This window comes from Nycticebus coucang, chromosome 9, assembly GCF_027406575.1.
Source record: "Nycticebus coucang isolate mNycCou1 chromosome 9, mNycCou1.pri, whole genome shotgun sequence".
Taxonomy (NCBI): Eukaryota; Metazoa; Chordata; class Mammalia; order Primates; family Lorisidae; genus Nycticebus; species Nycticebus coucang.
Genome location: NC_069788.1, coordinates 42375477 through 42396430, shown reverse-complemented (window position 1 = coordinate 42396430; position 20954 = coordinate 42375477). Strand labels below are relative to the sequence as shown.

At 47.5% G+C, this 20954-nt stretch overlaps 1 protein-coding gene and 1 pseudogene across 2 annotated transcripts; one reads left to right on the top strand and one right to left on the bottom strand.

The window, feature by feature from the left end:
- Positions 1-6192: 6192 nt before the first annotated feature.
- On the bottom strand, positions 6193-6791 carry TMEM217B (transmembrane protein 217B). Its single transcript, XM_053602501.1, has one exon. It carries the CDS (start codon positions 6788-6790, stop codon positions 6233-6235), a length of 558 nt encoding a protein of 185 aa, XP_053458476.1. The 5' UTR covers position 6791; the 3' UTR covers positions 6193-6232.
- Positions 6792-15788: 8997 nt separating this feature from the next.
- Positions 15789-17905, top strand: LOC128594002 (BTB/POZ domain-containing protein 6-like; annotated as a pseudogene). The gene is made up of 2 exons (XR_008382439.1): positions 15789-16310; positions 16480-17905. The product of XR_008382439.1 is annotated as a BTB/POZ domain-containing protein 6-like (transcript).
- Positions 17906-20954: the final 3049 nt, after the last annotated feature.

The window sequence follows — 20954 nt, the reverse complement described above, 5'->3', positions numbered from 1 at the left end:
TGCACTTTCGCGGGTGCTCCCTTCGCCCTTTCTTCCCCTCCCTTCTAAGGGCTAAATCATATTGTCTATCCAGACTCAGCATAAAGGTGTCCTCCTCCAGGAAGACCTCCCTGACTTTCTGTACTCCAAGAGTTGGGGACTCCTCCTGTGGCTCCAGTGCTTTCTGTAGCACCAATACACTGGCTCCAAGTGGCCTGAGTGACCTGGCCCCTCACTAGGCTGGGAGCCCCTAAAAGGTGGGCGTGTCTTGCCTCCCAGGGTAACTTCCCAGTTCTGAGCTCAGGGTCTGAGACATAGTAATAAACCGTGTGAAGAAAAGGAGGATGGAAGGCCAGAGGAGCTTCCCAAACTGTAGTTGTTGGGGCAGGGGACAGATTTTAGAGCGTTGTCCTTCTCCGGGATCTGCACTGTTAGAAAGACTTTGTTTATGCTTCGTGAGATGGAGCTGGGAGATGAGGTGGTACTTCTAGTGTCAGCAGTTGGTATGAGGGGTAAGGACTGGAGAGAGGAAAGGGATAGAGAAGATGAAATCCGGCCTCGCATGGTGGCTCATGCCTGTAATCCCAGCACTCTGGGAGGCTGAGGCAGGAGGATCCAGACGGGAGGATCCCTGGAGCTCAGGAGTTCAAGACCAGCCTGAGCAAAGGAAGACCCCCATCTCTACTAAAAATAGAAAAACTAGCTGGGCGTTGTGGCAGGTGCCTATAGTCCCCGCTACTTGAGAGGCTGAGGCAGGAGGGCTGCCTGAACCCAGGAGTCCGAGATTGCTGTGAGCTGAGCTGAGGCTGTGGCAATCTAGCAGGGCCACACAGTGTGACTCCGTCTCAAAAAAAAAAAGAAGAAACTGAAATCTGATCCTTTGAATCCTATCTAGATTCTTCACCAGACTGCAGAAGTGAGTGAGAGGAAAAAGGAGCAGGAAGAGGAAGCTGAAAGAGCAGTAAGAATTTGGCCCTCACCACCCGTAATCATCAGTTGGAAAACCAGCAACAATAAGCCCTTGGATTCTACTGAGGATCTATGTCATTCATTCCACAAATCTTTATCAGGCACCTGCTACATGCTGGGCATTGTTCTAGGTGCTGGGAAAGCAGCAGTGAAGCAAATAAGGTGCTCACATTTTGAGGGGAGCAGGGCAGTAACTATATATAGTGTCAGGGTGATAGTATATTTTGTGGAAAAATCCAGAAGGATAAGTGGGATAGAGGCATGGGGTAGGTAGGGGACAGGATATTTCACTTATGTTGGTGGAGAAGGCCTCGCTGATAAGATGACTTTTGAGTAGACACCTGATGAAAGCAAGAAGAAGCCAGTGGTATCCGGAGTGAGAACATTCCAGGCCAAAGGCATAGCAAGTGCAAAGGCCCTGAGGCTGGTGTGTGCTGGGCATTAGAAATCACAAGGACAGCTGCACCTGTAGCTCAAGTGGCTAAGGCACCAGACACATACACCAGAGCTGGTGGGTTCGAATCCAGCCCAGACCTGCCAAACAACAATGACAACTACAACCAAAAAATGGCTGGGCGTTGTGGCGGGCACCTGTAGTCCCAGCTACTTGGTTGGCTGAGGCAAGCTGTGACGCCATGGCACTCTACCCAGGGCAACAGCTTGAGGCTCTGTCTAAAAAAAAAAGAAAAAGAAAAAGAAAGAAAGAAATCACAAGGAGGCCAGGATGGCTGTACAGAGGGAGGGAGGACAAAGGATGGCTGGAAAGGAGACCAGAGGGATGGTGGGGAACTGGGCCACTTAGTGCCTAGTGAGTCACATGGTAGGGACTTGAGAGTTCTACTCTGAGTGTGGTGGGAAGCCCTGGCAGTTTAGCAGCAGAAGAGTACAGGAGAGACATGATTTGACTTAGGTTCTGATGGGACCCCTCTGGCAGCTGGTGTGGAATTGACTATAAAGGGAACGGGGTGGCATCAGGATACCATTCAGGAACTGCTATTTCAAGAGCCTGGAGAAAAGACGGTAATGGCTCGGGCCAGGAAAATGGCAGGGGGGTGATGAGAAGTGGTGGCATCAGCATCTATGTTGAAGGGTGGGCTGATGGGTTTGTTGAGGGCCTGAGTACAGGCTGGGAGAGAGAGAGGGCCCAAGGGTGACTACTGGGTCTTTGTCCTAAGCAACTGGAAGGGAGGAGGTAGGAAAGACTGGGTGTTAGGGCAGGTTTATGGGGAAAAATCAGGAGATTGGGATATGTTCTGAGATGGCTACGAGGCATTGGTATAGAGATGTGATAAGTATTAGTTATCTATTGTTGAGTGGCAATTTATCCCAAAACTTAGCAACTTAAGACAATGCACATCTATCATGTCATGGTTTCCGTGGGTCAGGAACCAGGCACAGCTGGCTTGGTCCTCTGACTCAGGATGCTCAGGGGCTCTCACCTGTGGTCAAGTGTCAGCAGGGGCTGCAGGCACCTCAGGGCTTGGCCAGGTGAGAATCTGCTTTGCAGCTTACTCTCAGGGCTGCTGGTGAGATTCAGTTCCTCACATGCACTTGGCTAGTGACATCAGTTGCTGGCCACGGGGACCTTTCCATAAGGATACTCCGAACATGGCAGCTGGTTTCTCTCAGAGAGTGCGAGCAACACTGAAGTCATCATCTGCTGTAACCTGATCTTGGAAGTGACATCTCATCCCTTTTGCTGCATTCCATTTGCTAGAAGAGGATCACTAGGTCCAGCCCATATTCAAGGGGATGTAAGTAAGCATTGTGACTATGGCTTGTCAGGGATCTTTAGGAACCATGTTAGAGGCGGTGTACCACATCAAGGAAGCAAGTGGATGACCAACCCAGAGTTCAAGGGCGAGGTCCAGGCTGGAGATGTACATGGGGCTTATCAGTGATGGGCCTGGACCAGGTGAGCTGGGAGACAGTGAGACTGAGCCTGGGGCCACTCCAGCTGGGAAGTCAGATGAGGAGGGGCCTACAAGCTGGGTGGGGAATGGAGAGAGAAGCAGCCCTTGAGTCCCTCCTGGCAGCAGCAGCAGCAGGCGATGGAGGGATCAGTTGGTCAAAAGCCAGAGAGAGGGCAGCACCTGTGGCTCAGTCGGTAAGGCGCCGGCCCCATATACCGACGAGGGTGGCGGGTTCAAACCCGACCCCGGCCAAAATGCAACCAAAAAATAGCCGGGCGTTGTGGCGGGTGCCTGTAGTCCCAGCTACTCGGGAGGCTGAGGCAAGAGAATCGCTTCAGCCCAGGAGTTGGAGGTTGCTGTGAGCTGTGTGAGGCCACGGCACTCTACCGAGGACCATAAAGTGAAACTCTGTCTCTACAAAAAAAAAAAAAAGCCAGAGAGAACAGGTAAGTGGAGGTGCAGGACTGACCACTGGGTGGGGCCGTGTGGAGATCACCTGCACAAGAGCAGTGTCATGAAGTGTTGGGGGGTGAAGCCCCCACTGGAGGGGGTTGCAGAGAGGATGGGGGTTGGGAAGTGTAGGCAGAGGCAACAATGCTCTTGAGGAGTCTTGGTATAGAGGGGAGGAGCACAGTCTTAAATTTAAGTGTCTTAAATTGTCCCTTATCAAGTATTGGTGACCATTTTTTGAGCTGATCCTTGGAACACTTCTCCCTATGCTTCTTCTTCTTTTTTTTTTTTCAGAGACAGAGTCTCACTTTGTTGCCCTCGGTAGAGTGCCATAGCATCACAGCTCACAGCAACCTCCAGCTCTTGGGCTTAGGTGATTCTCTTGCCTCAGCCTCCCAAGTAGCTGGGACTACAGGCGCCCATCACAACACCCGGCTATTTTTATTTTTGTTGTTGCAGTTTGGCTGGGGCTGGGTTCGAACCCGCCACCCTCGGTATATGGGGCTGGTGCCCTACTCACTGAGCCACAGGCACCGCCCTTCTTTTTTTTTTTTTTTGAGACAGAGTTTCAAGCGTTGCCTTGGTAGAGTGCCATTGAGTCATAGCTTACCAAAACCTCCAACTCATGCTCAAGTGATCCTCAAACCATAAACCTCTTGTTTTTCTATTTTTAGCAGAGATAGCGTCTTGCTTTCTGCTCAGGCTGGTCTTAGACTCGTGAGCTCAAGCAATCCACCCACCTTGGCCTCCCAGAGTGCTAAGACCTATGCTTTTTCTTCTTTTTCTTTTTTTGAAACAGAGTCTCACTTTTGTCACCCTGGGTAGAGTGCTGTGGTGTCATGTGGCATCATAGCTCACAGCAACCTCAAACTCTTAGACTCAAGCAATCCTCTTGCCTCAGCCTCCTGAGCCACTGGGACTACAGGTGCCCGCCACAAAGTCAAGCTATTTTTAGAGACTGGGTCTCGCTCTAGCTCAGGCTGGTCTCAAACTCCTGAGTGCAGGCAATCCACCCACCTTGGCCTCCCAGAGTGCTAGGATTACAGGGTTGAGCCACTGCACCTGGCCTCTCCTTACACTTCAATACGCAGGTCTACAGTCCCCCAACTTTTCCACCACAGTAACTCCAAATGGGAAGGGGGATCAGAACTCAGAAGTCTGCCCATGTTTTATTTTTTGTGTTTTTAGTACTAATGAATCTCAGTCAACAAGCCATGCCTTGTGAGACTAGGGCAGAGACGCACACTATTAACTCCCAGTCATCAATTTGAGGCTTCCCAAATTCCCAGCCACCTTTAGAGGATCTGGCTTGGAAGACAAACAGCCCTGAGCAAAAGCTGGTTGCTGACTGCCATCTTGTGGTCATTTTGGAAACTGACCCAGGTTTCCATCAATCCCTCAGAGGGTGGTGGGAAGAGTTGAGTGACTTGTTAGAATAATACCTGGCACTCATTAAGTATTTAGTAAAAGTGAGCCACTGTCATTATGCTCATGATCTGGGAGAATGTGGTCAAAACAAACATCATCTCTTGACTTCACTCCTAACATTTTTGGAGAGAAAGGAAATATCCTAAAAAGAGGTCCCTCCCTTTTGTCTTGGTGAAAATAAGAGTGAGTCAGGGAGCCAAGTACAACTTTTGTGTGTTAAGTCAGATGATCTAGATTAAACTCTTTTGCTACTGTGAAACTTTGATTACATCACTTAAGCCTCCTGAGCCTCAGTTTCATCAAACCATAAAATGGGAGCATTAGAGAGCTCTCTGTTAACTAGTTCACAGCAGTGGCCTACCAGTCCTCAACACTGGGTGTGTGTTGCATTAGAATAGTGGTTCTCCCCCAGGGGACATTCAGCAAATACTGGAGATTTTTTTTTTTTTTTTGGTTTTTGGCCGGGGCTGGGTTTGAACCCGCCACCTCTGGCATATGGGACCGGCGCCCTACTCCTTGAGCCACAGGCACCACCCAAATACTGGAGATGTTATTGGTTGTCACAATGAGAGAGGGGAAGAGGAAGATGCCACTGGCATCTAGTGGGTAGAGGCCAGGGATATCGTGAAACACCATACAATGCAAATGAGAGTCCCCCACAAGACAGATTTATTCAGTGCAGAATGTCAGTAGTGGGAGATTTCTTAAATGGAGATTCTTGCTATTTTACTATGAGCCAGCATGAAAAGCCGCTTTCTGATAAAGTATGCAGGAAGCAGAGTGATACCTGAAGCTGGAAAGGAGCACTCCTCCACTGTTAGATGCAGGAGGAAAGTGAGTCTTCAGAATATACCCTAATGCTCCCCAAGTAGGGTAGCCACACGCCAGCCACATGTGGCTTATAAAATTGAAATGAATTAAAATGGAATAAAATTTAAAATGTGGTTACTCGGGGACATTCATAGCTCAGGGGTTAGACCGCCAGTCCCATGTAACAGGGGTGGCAGGTTCGCACCCCACCTGCGCCTGCTAAACACAAATTAAAAATAAAATAAAATAAAATGTGGTTACTGGATCGTAATAGCCACATTTCAAGTGTTGAATAGTCAGTGGCTAGTAGACAGCACAGATAAAGAACATGTCTATCAGCACAGAAAGTTCCACTGGACAGTGCCACTCCAAAAGGAGTCTAAAGAACCACGCATATGGGTAATCCACGAGAAAAATTAGAAACGAAGGAAGCGCAGGAAAGAGGGAACTATGAGAGACAAAAATATATGCCAATGAGATGGCTAAGTAAGCACAAAGGCAGCATATCATTAACTACTGAAACAAATCACACACAAACAATCACACAATAATTGATCCATGAAACCCTCTTCCCCCACAAGAATCATTCCTTAAAAACTTTAAAAAGGCAGGCAGGGAAAGGAGGACTGTGGTGTTGAGGAGGGCCTTCTCTCTTTCTCTCTCTCTCTTTTTCCTGGTGTGGTTTAGTTTAACTTGCGATGCATAGTTTTTGGCCCAATAGGTGACCACGAGTCCACTGAACTGAGAGAGGAGTGCCTACGACGGCCTATCTTACCTACAGTCTTGGGGTCTTTGTAAATGTTATAGGCATGCTTGAAGAGGAAGGGCAGACAGAAAAAGTGCAGGGCCATGTGTGAGACTTGGAAGGTCAAGTACAAGTAACTCAGCTCCTTGAACTGTTCTTTGATGATCCCGTTGGTGAGCAGGACTAAGGAGAAGTTGGTGAACTCATAAGTCAGGATCCACAAGGCATAGACTGGCAGCCCCAGGTAGATGTTCTTGCGGATAGAGTAAAGGAGCAAACAGCTGAACAGGATGGTGGTGATGGAGAGGCCAATGCTGATGTTATTCCTGTAGTTCATGAACCAAGAGACTGATTCAGACTTTGTGTCCATGTAGATGCTAAAACTGTCCTCAAAGCCAATGTCTGTAATCTGGTTCAGGTCAAAGATGAGGAATTGGATGGTATTGAGGAGAGAAAAGATGCCGGCCGACAAGGACACCATCTTGGCATTCATCATACACGTGTTTCACCAGTCTCCTGCAGCAAAAAAAAATCATGGAAATACATGACAAGAGGGCGGGTCTAGCTCCAGACAAATCCCCTAAGCCGCTAGATGCAAATAGGGGAGCTGACAGGAGTGACGGCACGTGACAGGTAACGGGCTGGACGTCAAGGTCCATGGGGTCTGGGTCCACCCTGACCTAACTATTTAGAGGTGGCCACAGCATTTGGAAATGAGGAACTCACTGGCCTGGGATACTACGAAGGTCACTTCCAATTCTGTTGTTCCAGATCCAGCTTTGCTTTAAGGTGGCAAAAAGAATGTTCCTATTGGTGTAGGTTTGTGGCAAATAAGAGGCTCCTGTATTTGGAATAGTGATGGTCACAAAAATACCACAGCTCCTAGTGGACTTGGAATTGTCATCCCTGACCCTCCCCAGGGGCCCCACCTCTAACCCCTTGTTCTTTTCTTCCAAATGGTTAGAAATGAAATTTTCCTGCTTTGCTCTCAGGTCACAGGGTTTGGACAGCAGGTGTGGAATGGAGAAGGGTTTGTGAATCCAAACCTGGGGGAAGGTTCGTGGGTCCAAGATTTACTGTGGTCTCTGCAGGGACAAAGATGTCTTAACAATAAGTCACTGCTATTCAGGCAGGCAGACCTCCAGCTGCAGCCTCGGCCAGACCCAAGCTCTAGAGGGTGTGTTTGTGACAGGACCCAAGGCTTCTTACCAGCTTCTGATTCAGAGGACTCCAGAGAAAAACCTCTCTCCCCTGTGTCCCCCACATGGGCAAGCTACTTCAGTGAGGGGAGAAAAAAGAAGAGGGATGGTCACCCCCGAGAGGAACATAGGCATGTGCTCTGGCTGATGCATTTCCAATGGGGAAGCCTGACTGGCCTCTCTCTCAGAGTGGTGACAGGAACAGGTCCCTCCCTTCTCCCCAGGACACAGACAGGCTGCCGCTGGCCTCCCTCCAGCCTCCTCTCCCTCACATGCTGGCTCAACCCCAGATACAGTGAGGCAGATATAGTGTAAAATTTACCACGTTAGCCCTTTTAAAATGTGGGGCGGCGCCTGTGGCTCAGTGAGTAGGGCACCGGCCCTATATACCAAGGGTGGTGGGTTCAAACCCGGCCCTGGCCAAACTGCAACAAAAAATAGCTGGGCGTTGTGGCGGGCGCCTGTAGTCCCAGCTACTCGGGAGGCTGAAGCAAGAGAATCCCCTAGGCCCAGGAGTTGGAGGTTGCTGAGAACATTGACACCATGGCACTTTACCAAGGGTGATAAAGTGAGACTCTGTCTCTAATAAAATAAAGAATATACAATTTGGTGGCATAAAGTACATTCATTTTGTTGTGCAACCACACCGCTACTCATCTGCAGAACATTTTCACCATCCCCAACAAAACTTTGTCCCCATGAAATGCTACCTCCCCATTCCTCCCCCCCACCCCTGTTAACTACCATTTTATTTTCCAGCTTTGTAAATTTGATTATTCTAGGTTCCTCATATATTTGTGGAATCATATCAGATATGTCCTTTTGTACCTGGTTTCTTTCACTTAGCATAACGTTTTTCAAGGTTCTCCCAAATATTCTTATACTTTATTCCCCACCACCCTCCCACCCTGGGTGACTCCAGATACACAAACCTCTCACTGCACCCCAGGATCTGCAGGGGGATGGGAGAGGCAGTGAGTTGGCTGGAGAAGAGCTCCTTGATACTTCCCTGTCCCACCAACCAAACTTAATCTCTGCCCTGTTCATAGGGCAGCATCCAGAGCACCCAGTACCCATGGGACACGCCCCCAAACTGTCCAGAAATAGGGCCCTGAACCACCCAGGTATATTCCTTTGCTTTATTCCTAAGTTGTAGCTTTCAAGGCAATGTCTAAACCTGATTGGTTCCACATCTCTGTTGCCCCAGCCTTGGTCTCCAGCCTCAGCAACTCTCTCCTGGGCCACTGTAATAACTGCTTAGCTTCTGTTTCTGCCACCTGCCAAAGTCCTTTGGTACATTCTGTCCATTCAACATTCACTCAGAAAATATCTTATGAGTATCTACTATATGCCAGGAGCTGACCCCAGCACTGGAAAGACACAGGTAAACATTCTAGAGTGGAAGGTGGACAAAAGAAAAATCAAACGAACAGAATGTTTTGTTTTGTTTGAGACAGAGTCTCACCCTTGGTAGAGCGCCATGGCCTCATAGCTCACAGCAACCTCCAACTCTTGGGTTTAAGCGATTCTCTTGCCTCAGCCTCCCAAGTAGCTGGGACTACAGGCACCTGCCACAATGCCTGGCTATTTTTAGAGATGAGGGTCTTACTCTTTTTTTTTTTGAGACGGAGTCTCACTTTGTTGCCCTTGGTAGAGTGCTATGGAGTCACAACTCACAGTAACCTCAAACTCTTGGGTTTAAGCGATTCTCTTGCCTCAGCCTTCCAAGTAGCTGCAACTACAGGCACCCGCCACAACCCCCAACTATTTTTTTGTTGTAGTTGTCATTGTTGTTTGGCAGGCCCAGGCAGGGTTTGAACTTGCCAGCCCCAGGGTACGTTGCCGGCACCCTAGCCACTGAGCTACAGGTGCCAAGCTGAGGGTCTTATTCTTGCTCAGGCAGGTCTCAAACTCCTGACCTCAGGCAGTCCTCCCACCTTGGCCTCCCAGGGTGCTAGGAATATAGGCGTGAGCCAGCACACCTGGCCTGAACAGAATGTTTTAAGAGTTAAGAAACAAGAAAGGAGAGGCAGCGCCTGTGGCTCAGTGAGTAGGGCGCCAGCCCCATATACCAAGGGTGGTGGGTTCAAACCCGGCCCCGGCCAAACTGCAACAAAAAATAGCCAGGTGTTGTGGCGGGCGCCTGTAGTCCCAGCTACTGGGGAGGCTGAGGCAAGAGAATCGCTTAAGCCCAGGAGTTGGAGGTTGCTGTGAGCTGTGTGATGCCACGGCACTCTACCGAGGGTAATAAAGTGAAACTCTGTCTCCACAAAAAAAAAAGGAAGAAAAAAGAAAGGAAATCTTACAATGTAATGTGGTAAATGCTGTGGAGGAAGAGATGGTCCAGTGTTGTCAAGATGTAACTTTGAAGGCCGGGTGCGGTGGCTCATTCCTGTAATCCCAGCACTCTGGGAGGCCGAGGTGAGTGGATTGCCTGTGCTCACAGGTTCAAGACCTGCTTGAGCCAGAGCAAGACCCCATCTCAAAAAAATAGCTAGGTGTTGTGGTGGGCGCTGTAGTCCCAGCTACTCAGGAGGCTGACACAAGAGAATCGCTTAAGCCCAAGAGTTTGAGGTTGCTATGAGCTACGATGCCACAGCACTCTACCGAGGGCAACAAAATGAGACTCTGTCTCAATAAATAAATAAATAAATAAAAAGATGTGACATGGAGAAGGATCTAATCCAGCAAGAGGAAACAGGAGACACTTTCTGGAGGAGGCAATAAGCGAGTTTGTGTCTTAAAGGACATGGCATTAATTTGGCAGAAAAGGTAGGGACTTCCACCCTAGCAAAGGGGACAACATCCACATAGGTACAGGGACAGGCAACAGTCATTTTGGAAACAAGGTTTGATGTGGCCTGAGCAGAGGGGGCAGCTATATAGGTTGGCAGGAACCAGATCAGGAAGGAGCTTTTCCTTCCACCGGCCATGTGGATTATTCTCTGAAAGGCAATGGGGAGACCTGGAAAGGTCTTAAGTGTGTGTGTGTGTGACAGACAGAATAAGATGTCAGCAGATTTGTATTTTATTTTATTTATTATTTTATTTTTTATTTTTTCCGTTTTTGGCCAGTTTGAACCTGCCACCTCTGGTATATGGGGCTGGTGCCCTGCTCCTTTGAGCCCCAGCTGCCGACCCAGACAACAACAACAACAAAAATAGTCAGGCATTGTGGCAGGTGCCTGTAGTCCCAGCTACTTGGGAAGCTAGGCAAGAGAATTGCTTAAGCCCAAGAATTGGCCACAGCATTCTACCAAGGGTGACAGAGTGAGACTCTGTCTCAAAAAAATAAAAATAAAAATAAATAAATAATTTTCATCAGTTTCACTGGGAAGCAGTGTTGTGTCACAACAGAAACAGATCTCCCCACAATGTTAATTGACACAATCTTGGCTTTTTACAAAATGCAATTATGTCCATTTAAATGCAGTTTAAAACATGAATTTTGATGGGGGAAGAAAGGAGAACAGCAAAAGGGAGAGATGTTTTATAATTTATCTGGGCATAAGTATTAACATCTCTTTTTAATCTAAGAGAAAGCAAAACTAAGGATCAAGGGCAAGTGACCCCTGGTTGCTATGGTGTTTCAGTACATGATAGTCCTATGGAATATTATCCTGTCTTTTTGTGGCATATTAAAATCATACTTATTTTTCAAGACCTGTCAAATTCCATCTACTTAGTGAAGCCATTTGTGATCACTGTAGCCTGTGCTGAATTGATCCCCCTCTGGCCCTTTTTATAATAAAAACTCCTATGGTGGGGTGGCACCTGTGGCTCAGTCGGTAAGGCGCTGGCCCCATATACCGAGGGTGACGGGTTTAAACCTGGCCCCAGCCAAACTGCAACCAAAAAATAGCCGGGCGTTGTGGTGGGCGTCTGTAGTCCCAGCTACTTGGGAGGCTGAGGCAAGAGAATCGCTTAAGCCCAGGAGTTGGAGGTTGCTGTGAGCTGTGTGAGGCCACGGCACTCTACAGAGGGCCATAAAGTGAGACTCTGTCTCTACAAAAAAAAAAAAAAAAACTCCTATGGTGATTGTAGTTTCTTTTATTTAACTTAGCATTTGCAAGTAGAATGTTATAAATCTCTCTTAGGGCTGGGCAAGGTGGCTCACACCTGTAATCCTAGTCCTCTGGGAGGCGGAGGAGGATGGATTGCTTGAGCTCACGAATTCAGGATCAGCCTGAGCAAGAGTGAGACTCCATCTCAAAAAAATAGTTAGGCATTTTGGTGGGCACCTATAGTCCCAGCTACTTGGGAGGCTGAGGCAAGTGATTGCTTGAGAGCTGGAGGTTGAGATTGCTGTGTGCTATGATGCCACAGCACTCTACCCAGCGCGACAAAGTGAAATTCTGTCTCAAAAAATAAATAAATAGGCTCGGCACCTGTGGCTCAAGTGGCTAAGTGGCCAGCCACATACACCTGAGCTGGCAGGTTTGAATCCAGCCTGGGCCCGCCAAACAGCCATGATGGCTGCAACCAAAAAAATAAATAAATAGCCAGGCATTGTGGTGGGTGCCTGTAGTCCCAGCTACTTGGGAGGCGGAGGCAGGAGACTCACTTGAGCCTAGGAGTTGGAGGTTATTGTGAGCTGTGATGCCATAGCACTCTACCCAGGGCAACAGCTTGAGGCTCTGTCTCAAAAATAAATAAATAAATAGATAGATAGATAAAAAAAAAAAACAAAACTCCCCTCTTTCAGAAGAAAAAAATTAAAATTAGAAATTCAAATCTGCCTTTAAGAAGAGAATCAACTTGGGGCTTGGCACAGTGGCTCACACCTGTAATGCCAGCACTCTGGTAGGCTGAGAGGGTGTATTGCTTGAGCTCACAGGTTCGAGACCAGTCTGAGCAGGAGTGAGACTCCCGTCTCTAAAAATAGCGGAGTGTTGTGATGGGTACCTATAGTCCCAGTCCCAGCTACTTGGAAGGCTGATGCAAGAGAATTGCTTGAACCCAAGAGTTTGAGGTTGCTGTGAGCTATGATGTCACAGCACTCTACTGAAGGTAACAAAGTGAAAATCTGTCTCAAAAAGAAAAAAAAAAAAGAAGAGAATCAATTTGGATTAAGAAGTATTATGGACCAGGAGCTGCGCAAGAGCTGGTAGGCGGCAGAGGCTCCCATCCAGAAGGAGAGTTAGAGGACAGAAATTTAGCAAGTAACCTGGCGGATTAGAGCTGCGCCAATAGGGAACGTTGAAGAACACACATCAACCCTGCTGAGGCGAGCTGCGACCCCAAGGATACAAACAAAGGGTACAAAATCCATCACCAAGCAGACAGGAGTCCCCTTCCTCATGAGAACAGCTCGAGTACTCCATAAACAAACGAGCAGAGTTCAAAAGTCCTCCCATTATACTCTACATGAGAGACCCTCTAAAAACTGGACCTACTTCCCCTACTAGGGTGCCATGGCGCTCTCCTGCCAGGCATAAAACTGTGTAAAACTATATATATTTTCTACCTACAATTCTGAGCTCCCAGCACTCCCCTCCACTCTCACTCTGAGGTCTGGAGGCCTGTCCCCCAGGAGTCCAGATTCTTGGGTAATTTCATGAGGGGTGTGGACAGGGCCTGGACTGCAGCTGGTCAGTGCTGATTCTGTGGTACAGCAGTGAGGAGAGGGAACCACGCTGGAGCGGTGCTCCGAAGCACAGAACAGCAGCCCGCAACAATAGGGCTCACCCCTGGCTATTCTGGAGTCACCCCTGGCTATTCTGTCTCTCTGGGCAACCAGAGGAGGCAGGCATCTTCTCAGGTGGCAGCCACCCACGGAACAGATCCGGGAAGGAAATGCAGGCCCGTGAGTAAAGGGTTTGCCTGAGGCAGTACCGGCCTGGGTGGAGCACGGGGACTAGACAATGCACACGCAATGCCAGCTGACTTCCAGGGTGGGGCTGAACCAGAGGACCTCTTTACTGAGCCTAAGATGCACCCAGCCCCCAGGGGATCATCAGCCTAGACAAAGAAGGGCAGGAGGCTAGAACTGACAGCTAACCGTGCTGCGAATACAAACCTGCAGGAGCAAAGACAGGGCCTGAGGTGCAGGTTCTGTGAACTCAAAACACTTCTCTTCTGCAGGGGAATTTAGCTGGGACAGAAACAAATTCTGCAAAGTTGTTCTGTTCTGTCAGTAACATCAATCAGGGGTGGGGCTGGAATTGAGTGAACACCCCCAGCCTCCATCAAGCCTCACCTCCCCCTGTTGGATAGTGGCACAGAGCAGTGGCCTCGCTGAGGAGACATAGATTTCCTTGTGATTCAGGCAGGTGCAAACCCCTGGAGTATCTGCTCATTGAAGGCAACTGGGTCACAGCCCTGCGGGGTTATCAGTGACTGGGTGTGACAGAGGTACAAGGTGGGGAAGGAGGCATCAACCTTCCCAGACTTATCTATTTGCTGGGTGGGTCCTCCTGACCTCACAGAGCACCGGAGCAAGTCATATTTGAGTTGTTGAGTTGTCAGCAGGTCCCTGCGATCTAGTTGCCAGAGACCTTTTAAACTCTCCCACCTGAGACAGGTGCTGACTGAGACAATTGATTTGGACCTTTTGAACTGAGCCAATTCCCCGAAGACTATCCAAGTGGTGCCCTGGGTGTGTGGTTGTAGGAAGGTTTGATTTTCCTTTTCCAATTGTTGCCTGTGGGGGGCGGGGTGACTTAATTGCTGGTATTTCTCCACAGCTGAGACTTCAACCCAGAGTAACTGTTTCACTAGGGTTGGACAGAGACCAGCTGAAAACAAGACAGAACCACTTAGCTCCACCACACCAAACAGGTCCCCAGTTTCTCAGGCCATAGCACTGTATGGGTCCTCAGCAAAGCTCCAGGGGAAAAGTCAAACGGTGTAAAATAATCATGGGGTGGAATAAGCGGAAAAACTCTAGTAACATGAATAACCAGAGTAGATCAACACCCCCAAGGAAAGGTATGGCAGATGTAACTGAAGACCCCATTCATAAAAAGATAGCTGAGATGTTAGAAATCGAATTCAGAATTTGGATTGCAAACAAGATAAATAGAATGGAGGAAAATTTGGAATTAGAAATTCAAGGAGCAATTCAAAGGTTAGAATTAGAAATTCAAGGAGAAATTCAAAAGTTGTCTCAAGAATTCAACGAATTTAAAGACAAAACCACCAAGTATTTTGACACATTAAAGCAAGAATTTGCAGTCCTCAAAGACCTGAAAAATACAGTAGAATCCCTTAGTAACAGAGTGGAGCAAGCAGAAAAAAGGATTTCTGACATTGAAGACAAAGCTTTTGAACTCTCCCAAACTCTCAAAGAGGAAGAGAAATGGAGAGCAAAAATGGATCATTCTCTCAGAGAGCTCTGGGATAATTCGAAGAAGGCTAATATTCACCTCATTGGAATCCCTGAAAGTAATGAAGTGGCTTCGCAAGGCATAGAGGCCCTTCTCCATGAAATTATGAAAGAGAATTTTCCAGACATGCCAAGAGATTCTGAAATTCAGATAGCAGACAGTTTCAGAACCCCAGCACGACTCAACCCGAATAAGACATCCCCCAGACACATTGTAATTAACTTCACAAAAGTTAATATGAAGGAGAAAATTCTGAAAGTAGCCAGACGTAATAAAAACCATTACCTACAAAGGGAAGAATATTAGAATGACTGCAGATCTCTCTTTTCAAGCCAGAAGAAGGGTGGTCATTGACTTTTAATCTTCTAAAACAAAATAATTTTCAACCCTGGATCCTGTATCCAGCTAAACTGAGTTTCATTTATGATGGAGAAATTAAATACTTTAATGACGGGGCGGCACCTGTGGCTCAGTCGGTAAGGTGCTGGCCCCATATACCGAGGGTGGCGGGTTCAAACCCGGTCCCGGCCAAACTGCAACCAAAAAATAGCCGGACATTGTGGCGGGCACCTGTAGTCCCAGCTACTCGAGAGGCTGAGTCAAGAGAATCGCTTAAGCCCAGGAGTTGGAGGTTGCTGTGAGCTGTGTGAGGCCACGGCACTCTACCAAGGGCCATAAAGTGAGACCCTGTCTCTACAAAAAAAAAAAAAATACTTTAATGACATTCACATGTTGAAGAAATTTGCCATAACCAAACCAGCTCTTCAGGATATTCTCAGACCTATCCTCCATAATGACCAGCCCAATCCTCTACCACAAAAGTAATCACTCAGAAACTTTTGATCAAACTCCAACTTCCACAGTGGTGAAAGGATTAAAAATGTCCACTGGGATGCGGGGGTCGCAGGGCTGGGCGGGGCAGTGGTGCAGGGAGCTATCCCCAGCCGACGCCTCCCGCTGCGGCCCCATGCTGCTGCCCCTGGCATGCCTGCACGGCCGCGTTGCACAGTGCCTTACCGCCCTTCTTGTGCTTGCAGAGCCGCCCCTGAAGCCCCAGCGCGGCGTGGCGCGGCGCAGCTCTGCACTGAGGCCACCCCAGCCGCCCTGCCCCCGCCGCCAACAGCAATGCCGCAGCCGTGGGCAGGAAGGCCAGCCCACGCAGCCCTCCCCGCATCCCGGCCCCCGCGCCGCCACCGCCCGTGCCCGCGCCTCCTGCGCCCTGCAACAACAATGCAGAGAGCACCAACTGGAAGTCCTGCCACCTCACCCTTCGCGAGAGGAACATGCTGATGTTCAACAGCGAGCTCATGGCTGACGTCCACTTCGTCGTAGGGCCCCTGGGCGTGACCAGGAGGGTACCTGCCCACAAGTACGTCTTGGCTGTTGGCAGCTCTGTCTTCTATGCCATGTTTTACGGCGACCTTGCAGAAGTCAAGTCAGAAATCCACATACCGGATGTGGAGCCCACAGCTTTTTTGATCTTGTTAAAGTAAGTTTGCTCTGAGGGGGTTAGGATAGGGGTTTCTCCTTCCTTCCTGGCCACTCACAGGCAGCCTTGCAGCTTGGGAGGGTCTCACACAGCAGGCGATGAGCAACTGCCCCAGCCCTCAGTGATGGCCACAGGCCAGCGCCCAGCAGCCTCCACCTGCCTTGCCTAGGTACATGTACAGTGACGAGATTGATCTTGAAGCTGACACTGTGCTGGCCACTCTCTATGCTGCTAAGAAGTACATTGTCCCCGCGTTGGCAAAAGCCTGCGTCAACTTTCTGGAGACAAGTCTGGAAGCCAAAAATGCTTGCGTCCTGCCATCTCAGAGTCGGCTATTTGAGCAGCCTGAGCTGACCCAGTGTTGCTGGGAGGTCATCGATGCACAGGCAGAGATGGCCCTGCGGTCTGAGGGCTTCTGTGAAATCGACTGGCAAACACTGGAGATCATCCTGACCTGGGAGGCCCTCAACAACAAGGAGGCAGTCCTACATTGGGCTGAGGCAGAATGCAAGAGGCAGGGCCTGCCAGTCACCCCACGCAACAAAAGGCATGTGTTGGGGCGAGCCCTCTATCTGGTCTGAATTCCAACCATGACCCTGGAGGAGTTTGCCAATGGTGCTGCCCAGTCAGACATCCTGACACTGGAGGAGACCCATCACATCTTCCTGTGGTACACAGCTGCCAATAAGCCCCGCCTGGACTTCCCTCTGACCAAGAGAAAGGGCCTCGCCCCACAGAGGTGCCACCGCTTCCAATCTTCTGCCCACTGCAGCAACCAGTGGCGGTACCGTGGGTGCTGTGACAGCATCCAGTTTGCCGTGGACAGAAGGGTATTTATTGCAGGGCTTGGCCTGTATGAGTCCAGCTCTGGAAAGGCCGAGTACAGTGTAAAGATTGAACTCAAGCGGCTGGGGCTGGTCCTGGCTCAGAAGTTGACTAAGTTTGTATCAGACGGATCCAGTAACACCTTCTCAGTCTGGTTTGAACACCCAGTCCAGGTTGAACAAGACAGCTTCTATACGGCCAGCGCTGTCCTGGATGGCAGCGAGCTCAGCTACTTTGGGCAGGAGGGGATGACAAAAGTGCAGTGTGGGAAGGTGACCTTCCAGTTCCAGTGCTCCTCGGACAGCACCAATGGGACGGGGGTCCAGGGCGGGCAGATCCCTGAGCTCATCTTCTATGCCTGACACATTGTGCAGTGGGAAGGCTATGCCACTAGCCCTCTGCAGTAGCCAGACCTGAGTACATGGAGCAAGGCGGAGGGTACTGCCTCACAACTGTGGAAGACCCTACTTACTTTGTATCTCTGGGTATATAGTCAGCTATAGCCCAATGGTTATGAAATAGACCCCTTTTCTACCCAGCCAGAGCTCAGCATCTGAATCTCAGACATCACCGGGACACTGGGGATGCACATCTGAGGCAGAGGGCAGATTTAGGGTATAAGGCAGGCCCCAAGTCCCCTCTCAGTGGCACCTACACTGCCTGCTTCCAGGGGCAGGATGTTCCTCCCACCCTCTTGGGTTCTAAGGGTTGTTCCAAGCTTAATATGAGACTTTGCCTTCAAATCTAAAATTAGTGAAAAATTGCTTGAAATAGTTCATCTAGGGGTGGCGCCTGTGGCTCAAGGAGTAGGGCGCCTGTCCCATATGCCGGAGGTGGCGGATTCAAACCCAGCCCCGGCCAAAAACCACACACAAAACAAAAATAGTTCATCTATTTAAGTAGATTTTCATAATAAAGTTTGCATAAAATGGTAAAAAAAATGTCCACGGGACTTTCGAAAAACTCGATACCCAAAATTTTAACAGACTTATCTATATTCTCTATTAATGTGAATGGCTTACACTGTCTTCTAAAGAGGCACAGGTTGGCTGAATGGATACAAAAACTCAGGGCAGATATTTGCTGCATACAAGAATCACATCTTACCTTAAAAGATAAATATAGACTCAGGGTGAAAGGATGGTCGTCCATATTTCAGGCAAATGGTAATCAGAAAAAAGCAGGTGTTGCAATTCTATTTGCAGATACAATAGACTTTAAACCAACAAAAGTGAGGAAGGATAAGAATGGTCACTTCGGCGGCGCCTGTGGCTCAAGGAGTAGGGCGCCGGTCCCATATGCCGGAGGTGGCGGGTTCAAACCCAGCCCCGGCCAAAAAAAAAAAAAAAAAAAAAAAAAAAAGAATGGTCACTTCACATTTGTTAAGGGTAATACTCAATATGATGAGATTTCAATTATTAATATTTATGCACCCAACCAAAATGCGCCTCAATTTATAAGAGAAACTCTAACAGACATGAGCAACTTGATTTCCTTCAGCTCCATAATAGTTGGAGATTTCAACACTCCTTTGGCAGTGTTGGATCGATCCTCCAATAAGAAGCTGAGCAAAGAAATTTTAGATTTAAACCTAACCATCCAACATTTGGATTTAGCAGACATCTACAGAACATTTTATCCCAACAAAACTGAATACACATACTTCTCATCATCCCATGGAACATACTCCAAAATCGATCACATCTTAGGTCACAAGTCTAACCTCAGTAAATTTAAAGGAATAGAAATTATTCCTTGTATCATGTCAGACCACCATGGAATAAAATTTGAACTTCGTAACAACAGGAATCTGCATACTCATACAAAAACATGGAAGTTAAATAACTTTATGCTGAATGATAGCTGGGTCATAGATATTAGGAAGAAATTGCCAAATTTTTGGAACAAAATGTCAATGAAGACATGAATTATCAGAACCTCTGGGATACCGCAAAGGCAGTCCTAAGAGCGAAATTTATAGCACTGCAAGCCTTCCTCAAGAGAACGGAAAGAGAGGAGGTTAACAACTTAATGGAACATCTTAAGCAACTGGAAAAGGAAGAACATTTCCAACCCCAAACCCAGAAGAAGAAAATAAATAACCAAAATTAGAGCAGAATTAAATGAAATTGAAAACAAAAGAATTATACAACAGATTAATAAATCAAAAAGTTGGTTTTTTGAGAAGGTCAATAAAATAGATAAACCTTTGGCTAACCTAACCAGGAAAAAAAAAGTAAAATCTCTAATTTTATCAATCAGAAATGACAAAGATGAAATAACAACAGACTCCTCAGAAATTCAAAAAATCCTTAATGACTATTACAAGAAACTTTATTTTCAGAAATATGAAAATCTGAAGGAAATTGACCAATACTTGGAAGCATGTCACCTTCCAAGACTTAGCCAGAATCAAGTGGAAATGTTGAACAGGCCTATATCAAGTTCTGAAATAGCATCAACTATACAAAATCTCCCTAAAAAGAAAAGCCCAGGACCAGATGGCTTCACATCAGAATTCTACCAAACCTATAAAGAGGAACTAGTACCGGGCGGCACCTGTGGCTCAGCGGGTAGGGCGCCGACCCCATATGCTGAGGGTGGCGGGTTCAAACCCAGCCCCGGCCAAACTGCAACAAAAAAAAAATAGCCGGGCGTTGTGGCGGGCACCTGTAGTCCCAGCTACTCGGGAGGCTGAGGCAAGAGAATCGCCTAAGCCCAAGGATTTGGAGGTTGCTGTGAGCTGTGTGACGCCACGGCACTCTACTGAGGGCGTAAGGTGAGACTCTGTCTCTACAAAAAAAAAAAAAGAGGAACTAGTACCTATATTATTGAACCTGTTCCAAAATATGGAAAAAGAAGGAAGACTACCCAAAACGTTCTATGAAGCAAACATCACCCTGATCCCCAAACCAGGAAAAGACCCAACAAGAAAAGAAAATTATAGACCAATATCAGCAATGAATATAGATGCAAAAATATTCAACAAGATCCTAACAAACAGAATCCAGCAACACATCAAACAAATTATACATCATGACCAAATCGGTTTTATCCCAGGGTCTTGAGGCTGGTTCAATATACTTAAATCTATAAATATAATTCAGCACATAAACAAATTAAAAAACAAAGACCATATGATTCTCTCAATTGATGCAGAAAAAGCTTTTGATAATATCCAGCATCCCTTCATGATCAGAACACTTAAGAAAATTGGTATAGAAGGGACATTTCTTAAACTGATAGAGGCCATCTACAGCAAACCCACGGCCAATATCGTATTGAATGGACTTAAATTGAAATCATTTCCACTCAGATCAGGAACCAGACAAGGTTGCCCATTGTTTCCACTGCTCTTTAACATTGTAATGGAAGTTTTAGCCATCGCAATTAGGGAAGAAAAGGCAATCAAGTGTATCCATATAGGGTCAGAAGAGATCAAACTTTCGCTCTTCACAGATGATATGATTATGTATCTGGAAAGCACCAGGGATTCTACTACAAAACTCTTAGAAGTGATCAAGGAGTACAGCAGCGTCTCAGGTTACAAAATCAACATTCATAAATCTGTAGCCTTTATATATACCAACAATAGTCAAGCTGAAAAAACAGTTAAGGACTCTATTCCACACACAGTAGTGCCAAAGAAGATGAAATATTTGGGAGTTTATCTAACAAAGGATGTGAAAGATCTCTATAAAGAGAACTATGAAACTCTAAGAAAAGAAATAGCTGAAATAGCTGAAAATGGCTCATGGCTGGGAAGAATCAACATTGTTAAAATGTCCATATTACCCAAAGCAATATACAATTTTAATG

What these genes read in the sequence shown, in the direction of transcription:
- TMEM217B (XM_053602501.1), bottom strand. Translation starts at nt 6,790, where the DNA reads ATGATGAATGCCAAGATGGTGTCCTTGTCGGCCGGCATCTTTTCTCTC.